At 40.2% G+C, this 14,610-nt stretch overlaps 1 protein-coding gene across 1 annotated transcript in view; it reads left to right on the forward strand.

Annotated features, from left to right (window-relative positions):
* The window catches only part of CA10 (carbonic anhydrase 10), a gene marked incomplete at both ends in the record, with an annotated part of 448,833 nt that overhangs the window by 70,737 nt on the left and 363,486 nt on the right, over positions 1 to 14,610 (forward strand). Inside the window, one exon of the mRNA XM_084237378.1 lies at positions 8,798 to 8,872. Coding sequence (XP_084093504.1) covers positions 8,798 to 8,872 — 75 coding nt within the window. The remainder of the gene's footprint in view (positions 1 to 8,797; positions 8,873 to 14,610) is intronic.

Raw genomic sequence — 14,610 nt, forward strand, 5'->3', positions numbered from 1 at the left:
TTCTCGCTTGCTGCCCCCCTTAGCAGTGTATTTCAGTAAATCTGTCTTTTCTGATCCCCACTCTGTCTTTGGTGAGTCCTCTTACCCCCAGCACCTCTGGCCTATACCCCAGATCTTCTACACACAAAAAGGAAAAATTAATTTCTTCCTTATCTCACAACTTCAGAAAAAAAGTAAAGAATGACAGAGTTGAATATGCTCTAACATAGCCTTCCTCTGCCATACTTTGAAATTAAACACATTGAGCTAAACAAAAGTGTTTCTATGACTTTGATTTCCTCAGGGAGGATGTCAACTCCAGGATGCTCTTCCATCTGTTAAGCAAGTGTGGGCCTGTCATCCAACTTGAAAACACTTTTTTCCATAGTCCCACTGACCACAAATGTGTGGCATCACACCAGCAAGTCTCAAGAGAGACTCAGATTTCCCAATGGATGTGTGAGCTGAACTGCAAGTCTGTAATATACAACTTCAGTACAGCACTTTTAATACATCCATTGCACTACTATTGGACACCTGTTCTGTACCAAGCTTTGCCTGAATAGATTTTAAAGGAATATACATTCCCTGATCTCAAGAAAGTTACAGTTTAGTGTGAAAGAATGACATAGAAACAGATAAGTGTGGGGAGCACTATCTAAATGCTAAAATGCAGCGTGACAAAATACCGAGGGAGCAAGTGGAATGGAAGACCTTGGTGGTGTTAATGTCAAACACTTGGAAAGGGCCTTCTCCCTGGCAGGGGCCATGCAGTGCCCTAGGACAGCCATCTCTGTTTCCCCTGATGCACCATGCTCTTCTCAACATTCCTGCTTCCCATGCAGAGGATAGAACTGGCCATGAAGTGGGAAAGATCTGTGTCCTGGAAATATGATTCTTTGCATCATTCAGGCAATGTTAACAAGACTTATTACATCTTCCAACATCTGGTGTTTTGATCCAAGCTGCTTAGTCCCTCCTGCATGTACATCTTCAGGCAACAGAGAAAGCCGTTTCTTAGGGAGACGACTGTTCAGGACACCTACCATCACATTAGAATCGGGCACCCACAGCTGTGCAGGTGCACTGCTGCTACGCCCATGTGTTTAGCACCCTCTTTTCTCCATAGACCGCCACCCCCCGTTATAGTTGTACTGACCCAGGACTCAGAGGAGTGGTTTTGTGATGCACCTGCTTATAGTTGGGTGTATTTTGACTGAAGCTGAAGCTCTTGTGATCAGTCTCCTGTCCCTAAGGGATGTTCCCTCCTGTGCTGTCTCCCCCACCACACTGATCACCCTCTCTCCTTGCTCTTGAGTTTAGTTTCCTACCAGCCAAGCCCATTGTAATTTCCATGTGGAGTTGTTCTGCTGTTGTATTTTCTCTGAACCTACATAACTTAGAGTTGCTTACTCTCTCTTGCAGCAAATAAGGACTGCAAAAGATATAATAATAGAAGAGAGTTGTGAAGGTTAATCTCAAAATGATGTGAGAGAGTTAGCATGTGAAAGCATAATTACTTAGTCTATGGAAGCAGGTGAAGTGCCTGGGAGTCAACCTGAAATATGGTTCTATGGGTTCATAGGAGGAATAAAAGGACTTCTAGGTATCAATCAGGTACCTAGTGGCTGGTTTGAAAAACCTGGCAAGGGGCTATGGGCAGAGTTTATAGGAGGCCCTCCAACTCTGGTAGTTTAACCCAATAGAAATGCGATTCCTCATGAATTTTATGTAAACGCTGGTGACCAATTTCACAAAGTCTATAAACAATTTAGTATGATACGTACTTTTTTGTAGTGCTAATGGATCAGATACCATCAAACATAATTAGAAATGCATACGTTTCCAAATTCTTTTATTTTTTCTTTAATGTAGCTCACTTCCTAAACATTTGAGTAGGAAACATTTAAGGAGTAAAAGTTTTTTCTAGGTCAAAGACAGGAATTAGCTAACCTTGGGTAGCTGACCAAATCCAGCTCTCTGTCCAGGTCTGTAAATAAAATATCATTGGTATACAGGCACACCCATATATTTGTGTAAAATTTTGCTTTAAGCTACTTCACTTTTATAAAAGACCTGCATTAGTATCTGTTTTTGCTAAACCCAAGAAGTATGAAGAGGATTTTCGCTGTTACCATGGAAGACAAAATGTGAAAATAGCTTTCAGCATTTTTTTTTTAATTTAATGAAGTGACAATGTTTTACATCCTTGTTAATATTTTGACATTTTAGGATTTCTCCCCTCAGGTGTGGGCCCCACTTTGGCATTTGTTTTTCAGCAGTTTTCCTTCCCCAAGAACTGCTTCAAACAGGATGTGTATGTATTATGTCAGTCCTGCTTTTATTATATATTAGATTTATTTTAGGTTTTGTATGTTTTTGGAATAACTTTGTAGGATCTGGAGGGGGGGGAGAGCAAGGCCTAGGAATGCTCAAAAAAGGTCCCTATAAATGAATAGTAATAATCGCTCTCTTTGTTTTAAAAACCTTTTAGACTTAGAAAGGGTGGCTCTACTCTCAGATAGTGGGGGAAACCTGTATTGCTTATGGCTGCTTCTAGGCTACCATGGTAGAGCTGAGTAGTTGAAAGAGAGAAGAATGCCTTCAAAGCCTATATATTTACTATCTGGCCATTAATAGAAAAAGATTACTGACTCCTAGTAGAGGACCCTCTACTTTCTAACATGGTGTCCTTTCTCTGTGTCTCAGTTTCCTCATCTAGCCAACAAGTGACTGGCAGAATGAGCTGTGTCTCTCACAATCCTGAGATTCTGAGTTTTCTTTTGAAACTCACACATCCCCCTACTGCCACTATGAAAAAGGAGACTACAATTGAAATATGTTTTCTTTACTGTCAATAGTGGGGCTCTTGCTATGTATATCTTCTCATCTGGCAGAATGACAGCTTTTATTGTCAACACATTTTTTTTCTTTTTTTTATGAGACACCTGCCTTTATCCCAGAGGCTGGTTGTAGGTAAGTAAAGAAAGTATGGTCTATAGACAAACAGAAGCAGGGGCCGCTGCAGCAACTAAGGCTGCTTTTTCTGCTCACCTGTTCACTCTGAGGAATTCTCAATCAGCTCTCCACTCACTAGAAATCAGATGTAGATAACAAGATATCTGTTCAGGGTCTGACTGGGGTATTGAAATGGAAATCCAGTACTTGGTGCCCTATCTCAAATAAGTTGCTTATAGCAGAATTTTTTTAAATCATTTTTTCTTTTTTTTTTTGATACAGAATTTATTTATTTCTTCCCTCAGGTAGTTCTTCCTGGTAGTTCTCCCACCACTTTGCAGAACTTTAAATGAAGTGCCTTTTAAATGTGCTGTCCTGTCTTCCTAAATTGCCAAAGAATATGAGGCCAGACTAGGAGTACAAAGGCATTTGCAGACATCTTCCATAAAACACCTTCATTTTCAACTCTAGCCCACAGCTCTCAGAGTTTTTAATTGATGGCCCATGACGACCGGTTTTTGCGGGCAAATTTGGATCCTTCACAATTTTTTCCAAAGAAAGCCAATTGAAGGTCTGTGTTTCTGTCATGATAATACTTTATTCAGATGGTTTGATGGTCTTGCCACCTGCTATAAACTTGCATAATTCCACTTCTGAGTGGATGATATAGGTGAAGATGTAATGATTGGAGATGAAAGAGAAAAATATTTTGCAACTTTCTGGATGAAAGCGAGTCTGTCAGTAATAATACCTTTGTCAGTTGCAACACTGCTAATTGTCCAGGCATTTCTTTCTTAAATTAATGCTTTGGTCAGACTGATAGATCTTCCTTAGAGGGGTGTGTCTGTGTACTGGGGTGGCAAAGGTACTCTACACTGCAATTCAGAGATATAGGGAAATATGTGCCTTTTATCTGTCTAGATAACTTCATCCTCTGATTAGTGCTCAACATAATGGTTTCACTCTCTCTCACTTAGTAGGTATAATTGGTGCTACAAATAGCCCCTTTAGATCTGTGATTGTCAATAGGGGTGTCCCTGTTCCTGGGGGAGCATTTTGGAAATGGGTGAGGACACTTGAGATAGTTTTAATGAAGGAGGTTGCAATTAACACCAACCAAGGGGAGACTGAGAATATGCTTTGCAATATATCAGACAGTTTCAAACAGTGATAAATTGTTCCATGTCCCAGCAGACACTCAAGTGAGTGAAAAACTGTTTTGTTTACCAGAGCCTATAAATATCATTTGGCATATGGACACAAAATACCTCTTACCTAATTTTAATATAACCTGTTCTTCAGTCAGGCAAATACTGTGTAAATCAAGGGAAGGTAGTATTTTATTTTCTTCCAAACTTTGCTAAGACTTTCTCACTATTTTGATAGAGCCTACCACTGAGGCCCAAGGCCCTTGTGGATTCTAGAAGGGCCTCCTATACAACACAATAGCATGATTTGTACCTGTTTCAATCAAACAGCCAATTTCTTCGTTTTATGCTCTAGTGTATCATGCCCAAGTACTTACAAGTTGAAGTGTATAATATTTGCTTGTTAAATATGTTTTTTGTATTTTTCCTTTCATTACAGTTAAAACATTCCATTGATTGTGCTGATTGTTTTCATTATGCCATTTTGATAGTAAGAATTTTTCATACAATTTTTTTTATTTTGTTTTTACATTTTACATCCTTGTTTGTTTTTTTCACAATATAGGATTTCTCCCCTCAGCTATAGTCACTATAGTTTTGTCACCATCAAAGCACCCATAGTTCTCTACCATTGTCCATTGTGCTCTCCTCTCAGACTGTTTTCTCCCCTTCCCTATCCCTCGTGAAGCCTCAGATCTATGGTCTCCTTTCAAGTGTTGGTTTTAAAGGTTGTCTTTGTCTGATCTCTATGTTTGGTCTCTATGTTCCACATATAAATGAAACCATCCAGTTTTCTCCTTCTAGCTCACTTCATTTAGAATAATTCCTTCTAGTTCCATCCATGTTGCTGCAAGTAACATTAGTTTATCATTTTTGATAAACTACATCTTGATATACCACATCTTGACCCATTCATCTGTCTGGGAAATGCAGGTTGTTTCTATATATTAGCTATCATGAACAGTGCTATTGTAAACATGGAATTACAGATTTCCTTTTGAGTTAGTATTTTTAATACTCTTTGGATAGATGCCTAGCAGTGGAATTGCTGGGTCATAAAGTAGATCCATTTTTGGTCTTTTGAGGAATGTCCACACTGCTTTCCATAGGGGCTGGACCAGTCTACATTCCCACCAATAGTGTAAGAGTTTCCTTTTAGTCCATATGCTAATTTTTTTACATTTGCTTTTTTATATTTTGTGCATAAATGAGCAATTAGCAAACTTTCTCATTAAAGAGCCATATAAGGCACATTTTAGGATGCATTAGCCAAATTGTCTCTGTCACCACCATTCAACCCCACCATTGCAGCGAGAAAGAAGCTCTAGATAAAAATGTGCATAGAGAAATGGCAAGCCAGTGTTCCAATTGAATTGTTGGATACCGAAATTTGTATTGAATGTAATTTTCACAAGTCATAAGGTATTATTCTTCTTTCACTGTTTTTTTCACTATCTAAAAATGTGAAACCATTCCTATCTCTTGGGTAGTACAAAAACAGGGAGTGGGTCATTTCTGCTAGCAGAAGATAGTTGGCACTCTGTTCTTGTGCCTCATGCTCAAGTGCTTGCACATTGAAATCTATATTCTTAGCAGTTTCATTGCTTTTCTTTCTACTTTATAATTAAAGCACTGTGTTTGTGTACTATGGCCATAATTAAGCACTATGGCTCTTTAAAATGAATGTGTATAAATGCTGTAAACAAGACTTTTTGTAAAACAGCTTGGTAAAAAATTTTAATGTAAAACAGAAATGTTTTATTGCTGTATAGATCCTTACTTGGAATGATGGAGCATATACAAGAGAGTGTGGATTTCCCACTAATGGGCTCTGAGAATAAAGAGAGAAGGTTGATTGATGGTTAAATTGTCCAAAGGCAGGTAACTGTCCTGACTGGATGGGTAAGAATTGGTGAGTTTTGATAAAACCCAGAAGTTCCTGTCTTTGATAAGGAAAATCAATCCTGGCTTATCTCTGATGCAAAGCTCTTAGATGATGTCTGCAGTTAAATCCTTGAGACTTTTAGAAATGTGGATCTTTTCCAGACTTGGGACATGTTCCTGCCCAACACAGCTAGGCTGATGCTCTGTTGAAGTGAAATACCAGGTTTTTTTTTTTTTTTAAGTGGGATATTCTCTCTGAATTTCATTTAATTATCATCAAGTCAAGCGTTACAAGGTGTTTGTTGAAAAAATAAATAAAAGGCCACTGGGTCCGAGTACATTAGGTTACATATGGTTTCTAAGCCTTTGGGCTTTACCTCTCCTAGTATGTCCATCCCATAAGCTAAGAGGGAGGTTGAGGAAGGATCATGCATTGTCAAGACCTAAACAAAAAGTGAGATCCTTTTTAAAATCGAGAGATATTATTTCTTTACTGATTTGGTAACTTTGCTCTCATGTTACTCTGAATCTGGTTTCCTGACTTGGTCAGGCTTGAAGATCTTCAGGGCTGCTTGCTACTATAGATACCTGCATTCTCTGCTGAATCTTTCACTTGGCTTCCATACTAGACAGAATCTCTCCAGCATCTGCTTTGAGGTCACTTTTCTCTTTGCCTGCTGCCCCGGAACAGGTGCACTGGCTTTCAACACAGCGCCTCCAGGATCTTCCTTGAGCTGTAGGAACATCTGAGCTCTATGAATGCCACTTGCAAAGTCAGACTACTGGGAAATCCAGCACTTTAATGCATCCATACTCTAGATTTGTGCTGGGCAACGTGAAAGGTGACATCGTTCCTTAACTTTAAAGAGGTTTTTTTTTTTTTTTTTTTTTAGCTAAATTCCTGCTATGAGTGAGACCATCCAGTATTTTCCTTTTTCTTTCTGGCTTATTTCACTGAGTGTGATCCCTTCCAGCTCCATCCATGTTGCTGCAAATTGCATGAGTTTATCTTTTTTGATTGCTGAGTAATAGTCTATTGTGTATATGTACTACATCTTCTTGATCTATTCATCTATTTTGGGGCATTTGGATTGTTTCCATAACTTAGCTATTATAAATAGTGCTGCTATAAACATAAGGGACCAGGAAAAAAACTAATTATAATAAAGTAAAAATCAAAATCAACAAGCAGCTATAAACCAGAGACATACTACAGGTGGGGAGGAGGGGGTAGGATCAAAACAAGGGGGGTGGGAATTTTATGGGGACTATAACCAAGATGAAAATGCATACATTGTGCAAAAAATGAAAAATGATATAAAAAATGTATAAAATAAAAATAAATAAATAGGTTTCTTTCCTTCTCTACATGTTTCATGAATTCCCCTGATGCCGATATCAGCTCCAGAAGGAGTGGACTTCTCTTTTACTCAACCTATATGATAAGCCCTCCTTCAAGCCATCTTCCCATCTCTCTGCTATGGGAGATGCTAGGAGTTAAGCAATCCAAGCTCCTTTGGAAGCTACAGGAATTTAGCAAATCCTCTCTCTGCACAAAGCTTTGTTTTCAAACCTGTTTATTATCTTGTACTATTCTCTTTAACCCAGAATGATGAGCATGAAGGAGAAAAGAAGGAAGTTAAAGTAAAGGTCTAACATTTGCTATATTCTTGTCAAATTATAAGTATGGTGGAAATTGCCTTTGTTAAAAGATAAACTGAGGCATATTAAACTGGAAATTTACTGAGTCAGAATTGATTGGATTCAGGCAATATCCAATCTAGCAGGTAGAGAGGAGCTCCAAGGAGCTGTAAAAAAGACTTTTATAGCCAGAAAAGAGCAGGACAAAGGAAGTCATACCCAGCCAAAAACTTGATTGGTTATTGCAAGGTTACTTTTCTTTGGAGGATAGACAGAGTCTATCAAGCATATTTCCTAACTTGTGATAATCAGAAGATTCCTGGTTGACTGCTTTAAGATCCATCTCTGGGAGAATCAACACTGTAAGCCTCCATTCGGTAATGTTGAGGTTTAGCATGAGTGGCTCCATTTGGGCCCTGTTTGGTTTTTTAACACTTTTCTTTCCTCCAATGTAATTGAGAGCTGAAATATGAATGCATATTAATTAGCAGAGGGATATGTATAAATTTATGTGGCACTAAACTTTGGGGTATATAATGGCTTTGGCCAAGTCTTTACATGAGCTGTCATACATATCAAGGATTATCCTGAGCTTACTTCAACAGCAGCTCACTAATTTCTATGATACATTCCAATTTCTTGGACTTTCCACCCTTTCATCCTATGATGCTAAAACCCTCAGCACAATTACTTAGATTGTTTTCATTTTCCTGGGGTGTGAGGAGAACTGGCTGATTACATCCTCCCTCTTCTAGCTTGGTTCCTTCAGCAAACTCCCTTGACTCCTAAAAGTCCCAGACATGTGTCCTTAGTAGGCTTGTGGATGAGCTTACCTCTTTTGAACAAACCCAGTAGATTGTGTGTAGGTGTGCTTGTGTGTGTATGTGTGTGTGAATGTATGCATGTGTAAGGGACCAATAAGAAAAAAGTGAGAGACAAGTGATGTGAGAATTCAAATAGGCTTAAATATATAATGACTGCCTATTTCTCTTTAATAGGCTTTTGATAAAACTTTATAATAGTCTGTTTACAGGTTAATCTATTTGAAAATAAAAGGGGGAGCTGTCATTGACATTTGAGTTGTCAAGGATTATTTTATATGTATTCACCCACCTTGCTTGGACAGCGAGGATATAATACTTCTCTGCTATGATCTTAGTCTCTCTTTTCCATTGTTTTCCCTTTAGCTCAACAGAATTCACCAAAAATCCATGAAGGCTGGTGGGCATACAAGGAGGTGGTTCAGGGAAGCTTTGTTCCAGGTAAATACACAGTTATTCTTGTTATTTGCCTTTTAAGGAAAGAATTTGAATGAAATATTATCTGAATGAAATGTGTTATATATCAATGTACCATTCCTAGAATTTTGGAAATAATTTGTTACCTGGCATAGAATATTTTCAAAAGATGGCACAGTCTGACAAGTATTCAATGAATATTTCATCAAGACATCAAGAAAAGGTTTATTAAATGAGTGGTAATTTCACCAAGACAGCATTTTTCCATGTGAGCCTATATCTCAAGATCCTTCCATCCACAAGTGACTTGCCAAGGAGCAGGTGATGGAGGATTGATGGTTGAAGTTGTCTGCTGATAATTGGTTAAGTGAGGAAGGGCCAATTCTTGGCATTAATGAAACAGGAAGTTTAGATGGGCTGATTGTGGCAATGAGGCTTGCTGAGATACGCACTCTCGCATAGGTCACTTCAGCCATATCTGTGGTCAGTACATAGCAGATTGAGTCAATTACCAGCTAAAAATAATAGACAAAGTGGATGCTGTCAGCGTGGGGGAGCATGCAAAGACATGGTCGGACCAGAAGCATACCTTGACTTGGGTATAGACATCTTGTCTTCTCCCACTCCTGCTACCCAGTTTGGTCCTCATTTTTCTGTTGTGTCAAGACTTTAACAGGGAGAGATGGAAGGGAAAGAGTAAAATGTTAATAAGAAGGCTGGAAGGGAAGATAGGTAAGACATGTAGAAGCATTTTTAATGCTTAGATGTGAGAGAGTGAGAAATAAAGCTCTCAAGAGAAGCCAGTGTGTGGTCTCCACTAAGGCCCTGAGAATAGAGAACCCCAAGTGTCAGATGAGGCCTTTGTAGTAGGTGGCAAGTAGAAAGCGCAGTGCCTCCCAGGTCGCCTTGTTCATTCTTGGCTGCTGTATCTCTTCTGTCTTCTGTAAAGTTCATTGCATCAGTTGTGCTGTGCAGAGCTAAGCAAGTAAGTAGCCCCCTATGAGCCGAGCTAGGTGGTGAATTGCATGATTTGAGTGGCCCCTTTCCTCAATAATAAATAAAGTACTCTTGGGACTTTCCAAAGTAGTGGGTGATCCAGGAAAAAACCAGCTGACTGCCAAAAATGTCTCAAACTGATGTTATTAACTTGATAAATCTACTATGGGACATTTATTCTTTGGCCTAATAGATAGAGAAACTGGACTTGGTTAATTCATCCAGAAATTATCAGGCTCCTAGTAGTAACCTTATAACAACTAAACTGACACAAGCTATGTTCATTTGGCATCATACAGATCCATGGCATTTTGTAATTACAACTGGGGACGGCCCTTTCCAGTGGAGAGAAAGCTTGTATTTCTTTTTTTCTGAGCAGTCTACTACTCATATGCAAGATAACCCATAAATTGCATTTGTAATTATATTTTTACACTTTGTGATTATGGAGTAAGACCATCAGAGGGCTTCCAACCAGGTTATATTAAGTCTCGTAAACTAGTATTATCCCTCTATAGTGACTCAAATGCTCATCAATAAGACTGCAGGGGTGCAGCAGAATTTTGCTTTTCTGCCTAACCCTTTTTTACATTTCACCTTCTGTTAACACATTCTTTCTTTAAACACGTGTGAAGTCTTAAGTTCTTTCTAAGACAACCACAGTAAAGAAGTTTTGTCATGTGTTGATTTGAAAGGATTTAATTTACCCTCATTTCCAGATTTAAATGAGATAATGTAGGCAAAACCTGCTCAGCAGGGAGTCAAAAGGGAGATGTGGAGGTCCAGGTCTCAAGTCTGGGGTCAGACAGAGCAGAGTTGCACCCGGTTCCAGGGCTCCTAATGGGGGGATTATCAGCCAGTCGCCTATGCACTCTCAGCCTCCCAGCTTCCTCCCCTGTCAAAGTGGAGATAAGGACCAGATCTGCTTCATGAGATGTGGAGAGGATTAAGTTACATAATGCATGTAAAGTGCTCATGGTTATGTCTGGTGCCTGGTGAGAGTCAGGACAGGTCAGTATCTGTTGAAATAACTCGTTATTGTATGAGGAACAACATGACTCGATATTTGATACTTCTCTGCTTGAGTAAAGGCAGAGAGCTAAAATCTGGAAAATGTAATAATGTTTAAGTGGGGTCTCTCTTGATGTCTAGAACATGGAAGGTGCATGGCAAATGCTCCCTGAATTTGAAAGCTCCAAGTGTCCTTACAGGGGCACTCAGCTGACTTGCTCATCCTCGGCATTTAACAGTCCCAGAGCCTGAAGCCCGCTGGCAGCCTGGTCAAGAAAACTGATACCTGAGGATTTCACTTCCCAAACTTCTGGGAACGCCAACTCTGTTAAAAAAAAAAAAAAGAGTCAAAAGAATCTGTGAATTAAGAAATTGCACCTGAGGCTCTAACATCTAAGACTCCAGATGACCTACTTTTAACTGAGTTGGTGCTCAGGGCAAATGATGGGCTTTTTATCTTTTATTATCATTGCTCGAATTTAAGAATAAAATTGCCCTTTGCTTTGCTACTGGGATTATTTTCAGTTTATGTATGTGTGAATGAGAAGTTCCTGTGACTTGACTATTTGGACAAGTTTTATCGTCCCTTACGTTCTTCACAAGAGTATCTAGAAATAACTGCCGGTTGGCATAACCGTTGTGAATCTGTGACTTCAACAGAATGTATGGCTGATAGAAATAGGTATGATTTCTATAGTGAGGGCAAGAAGCAGGTTGATGTATCAACAGAATACCCCACTTTGGTGAGTTTGGTATCTCAAGGACAAGTCACCTGGCATGCACTGTGTGGGGCTGCTGATTAAGAGGTAACTGATAAGTGGTTCTTATTCAAGGGTGAACCAATGGCCTAAGGGGGAGATAATCCATAAATCCGTGATTCAACATAACAATTATTCTAATAATAGAGTTTGTACAACATATAAAGGAGGCCATATGGTGATTCTGCCTGCCTGGTGTTTAACTGATATTGTTGTTGACCTCCTGAGATCCACACCTTCATCCACCATCACCATAAGCAGACTTGCAGGCAGAACCCTGATTTTATCTGAGGATTCACCCTCCACACAACCACATGCTTAGCCTTCCCAGCACCCGGAGGTTATTCTTAGCTAGTATCTGTACCAATCATGGAGATTTCACTCTTACCAATGATTGATTTACACATCCTGATGATTAATTTTATGTGTCAATTTAGTTAGGCCATGATACTTAGACATTTGATCAAACATAATTCTAGCTGTTCCTGTAAAGATAACTTTTAGTTGAGGTTGACAATGAAATCAGTAGATTTTTAGTAAAGCAGTTTACCCTCCATGATGTTGGTGAGCCTCATCCATTCAGTTGAAGGTGTTAAGAGTGAATGGCTGAGGTCCCCCAAGGAAGAGGGAATTCTGCTTCCAGAAAGTTTCAGTCTTAAACTGTAATACCTGCTCTTTCCTGGGTCTCCAGCCTGCTGTCCTACACCATGTATTTCAATTTTTTCAGTTTCCTTAATCCTGTGATCCAGTTCCTTAAAATCTCTCTATCCCAGCTTCACATGTCTATATAGTTTATATATATATATATATATATATATATCTAATACATATGCACACACGTACGCACACACACACACAGTCTGTTTCCCTGGAGACCATGGTGAATACACTAATGCAGATATAAACATAGATAAACAGTTTCAGTCCATGCCAGGTAGTGGGAAGTCTGCTGAGCAAACTCTGGGATAAAACCCACACTGAAGATGGCAGAATGGAAAACCGGGAGGAATTCAGCTCTTGCGCATTGAATTAACTGTCCCAGCATTGATTTTCTTAAGAGAGGTAACAAGCCTCTTATCATTGGAGCCACTTAGACTCCAGCTTTCATCATTTGTAGCCAAAAGCATTCTTGCAGATTCAGGGTTCTCAAAACAAGGAGAGAAGGAAGAAGTTGGAACTAGTTTTGACAGGGTTCAGGATTACCCAGGGTGAAGAAGGAGGAGAATGAGGAATATCAGAGTGTCCTGCACTGCCAAAGGCATGAGGGTGCCCCTACTGGGCAAAGGCACCTGGGTGTTTCTCAGCATCTAACAGGCAAAGAGGAACATGGAGCGTCATGAGTAAGGACCATGAAGGTGGTCAGGGGCCAGGGCAGGAAACCATCTATGTATGTTCAAGAGCTTAGACAAATCACTTTTAAAATAGAGTAATTATGAGATATTTCTATGTTCTGGAGTGGCACATCTGAGCATGTAGCTTAGGAGGCCAGCTATGGCTACATAAATAGAGATGTACTGCATTTTGTGAGGATATCAGAAGCAGGAAGATCAACCCATGAGGTGGATATTTTAGTCATCCAGGAAAGAGATAGTAAACATCTACACTAAGACTGTGAAAACTGAAATATTGGGTTAATCATGCTATTGAAGGATGCAGCATATTCCAGTAGATCTCTCTCATACATGTGTATAACACATTTATATTTTAGCATAAACATACACATTTAACACATTTCTGGAAAACTTGTGCCAACTTTTTGGCACACACTGTCTATTCATATTATATTTACCCAAAACAGCAGGGAAATTGGACATTCTTTTTAGAGAAGACACTGTACCAGGAACTGGCATTTCAAAAAAACACAGTCTCTAATTCTTGGAGTTACAATCTTGTGGGAGAGACATTTGATAAAACTAATCAGCAACCTCTTACCTCCAGCATCTGCAGTGTTTGAATGGGGGGCTTGTCTTCTCTCTGTGCAAACCAGGACAGAATCCGGGGGTTGCTTCCATGTTAAAACTTTAAATCATGACACTTGGGTATACATTTTTCCAACTTTAAGAAACTATAGGGCAGGGCCTCCCCTGGTGGCGCAGCGGTTGAGCGCTGGGTTGCGAAGCTGCCTGCAGCCTCTGCAGTGACGGTTCGATCCCCGGCTGCTCCCCGGCCACAGGAGGAGGGTCCCGCATGGCGCGCAGACCTCTCCTGCCGCCCGCTGCTCCCCTCAGCAGTGTACTTTGGTCCTTCTGCCTGCTCTGCTCCCTGCTCTGGCTCTGGTGAATTCTCTCACCCTCCTGCGCTTCTGACTGTACCCAGTGCTTGTATAAATAAATAAATAAAAAAGAAAAAAAGAAACTATAGGGCAGATGAAAAACCTCTCTTCCATTCCTCATATTCCATCTGGTCCAATAAGTTCTCTCTAGACACTTGCTTATATAGCCTGGCTGGCCTTAGCCTTGGTGGGTAATTGCACAAAGCAAGGCCCACTGTTGCCTCCAGGAACTGAAGCTGGTGGGCGAGGTCAGTAAATGTCTATCACCAATGATGTTTCCAGGATTTCCATGGAAAGTGTGTGGAGCTACATAGTCTGAGGAACACAGAAGGCTTCCTAGCAGAGGCAATGCCTAGGCAGTCACAGTGGGAATGTGTGCTGTTCTTCTTGGAGAAGGAGGGTAGAAATGGTAAGCTGTAAAGACAAGCAAGATGGGCAAAGGCCAAGAGGCTAGGAAGGGATAAACTCATTGGAGCAAGAAGAGCTCAGGGATGTTCAGGCCATGGAGTGGAACTGGGGCCTGGACATGGAAGGCCATACAAGTGGGGTGTTTAGATTTTACACTCAAGATATGAGGCGCTGAGAGAGAGATTGAAGCTAGTGCAGAATTCAGGGAGATGTGAACGCAGAAGCTGTGAGGACTCTGGAGAAGGTCCAGCTTCAAGAGATCGTGTCTCCTTCTACCCACTGCCCCTCCAGGACAGAGTGCAACCCTTGCATACAGT

This window comes from Talpa europaea, assembly GCF_964194135.1.
Source record: "Talpa europaea genome assembly, chromosome: 7".
Taxonomy (NCBI): Eukaryota; Metazoa; Chordata; class Mammalia; order Eulipotyphla; family Talpidae; genus Talpa; species Talpa europaea.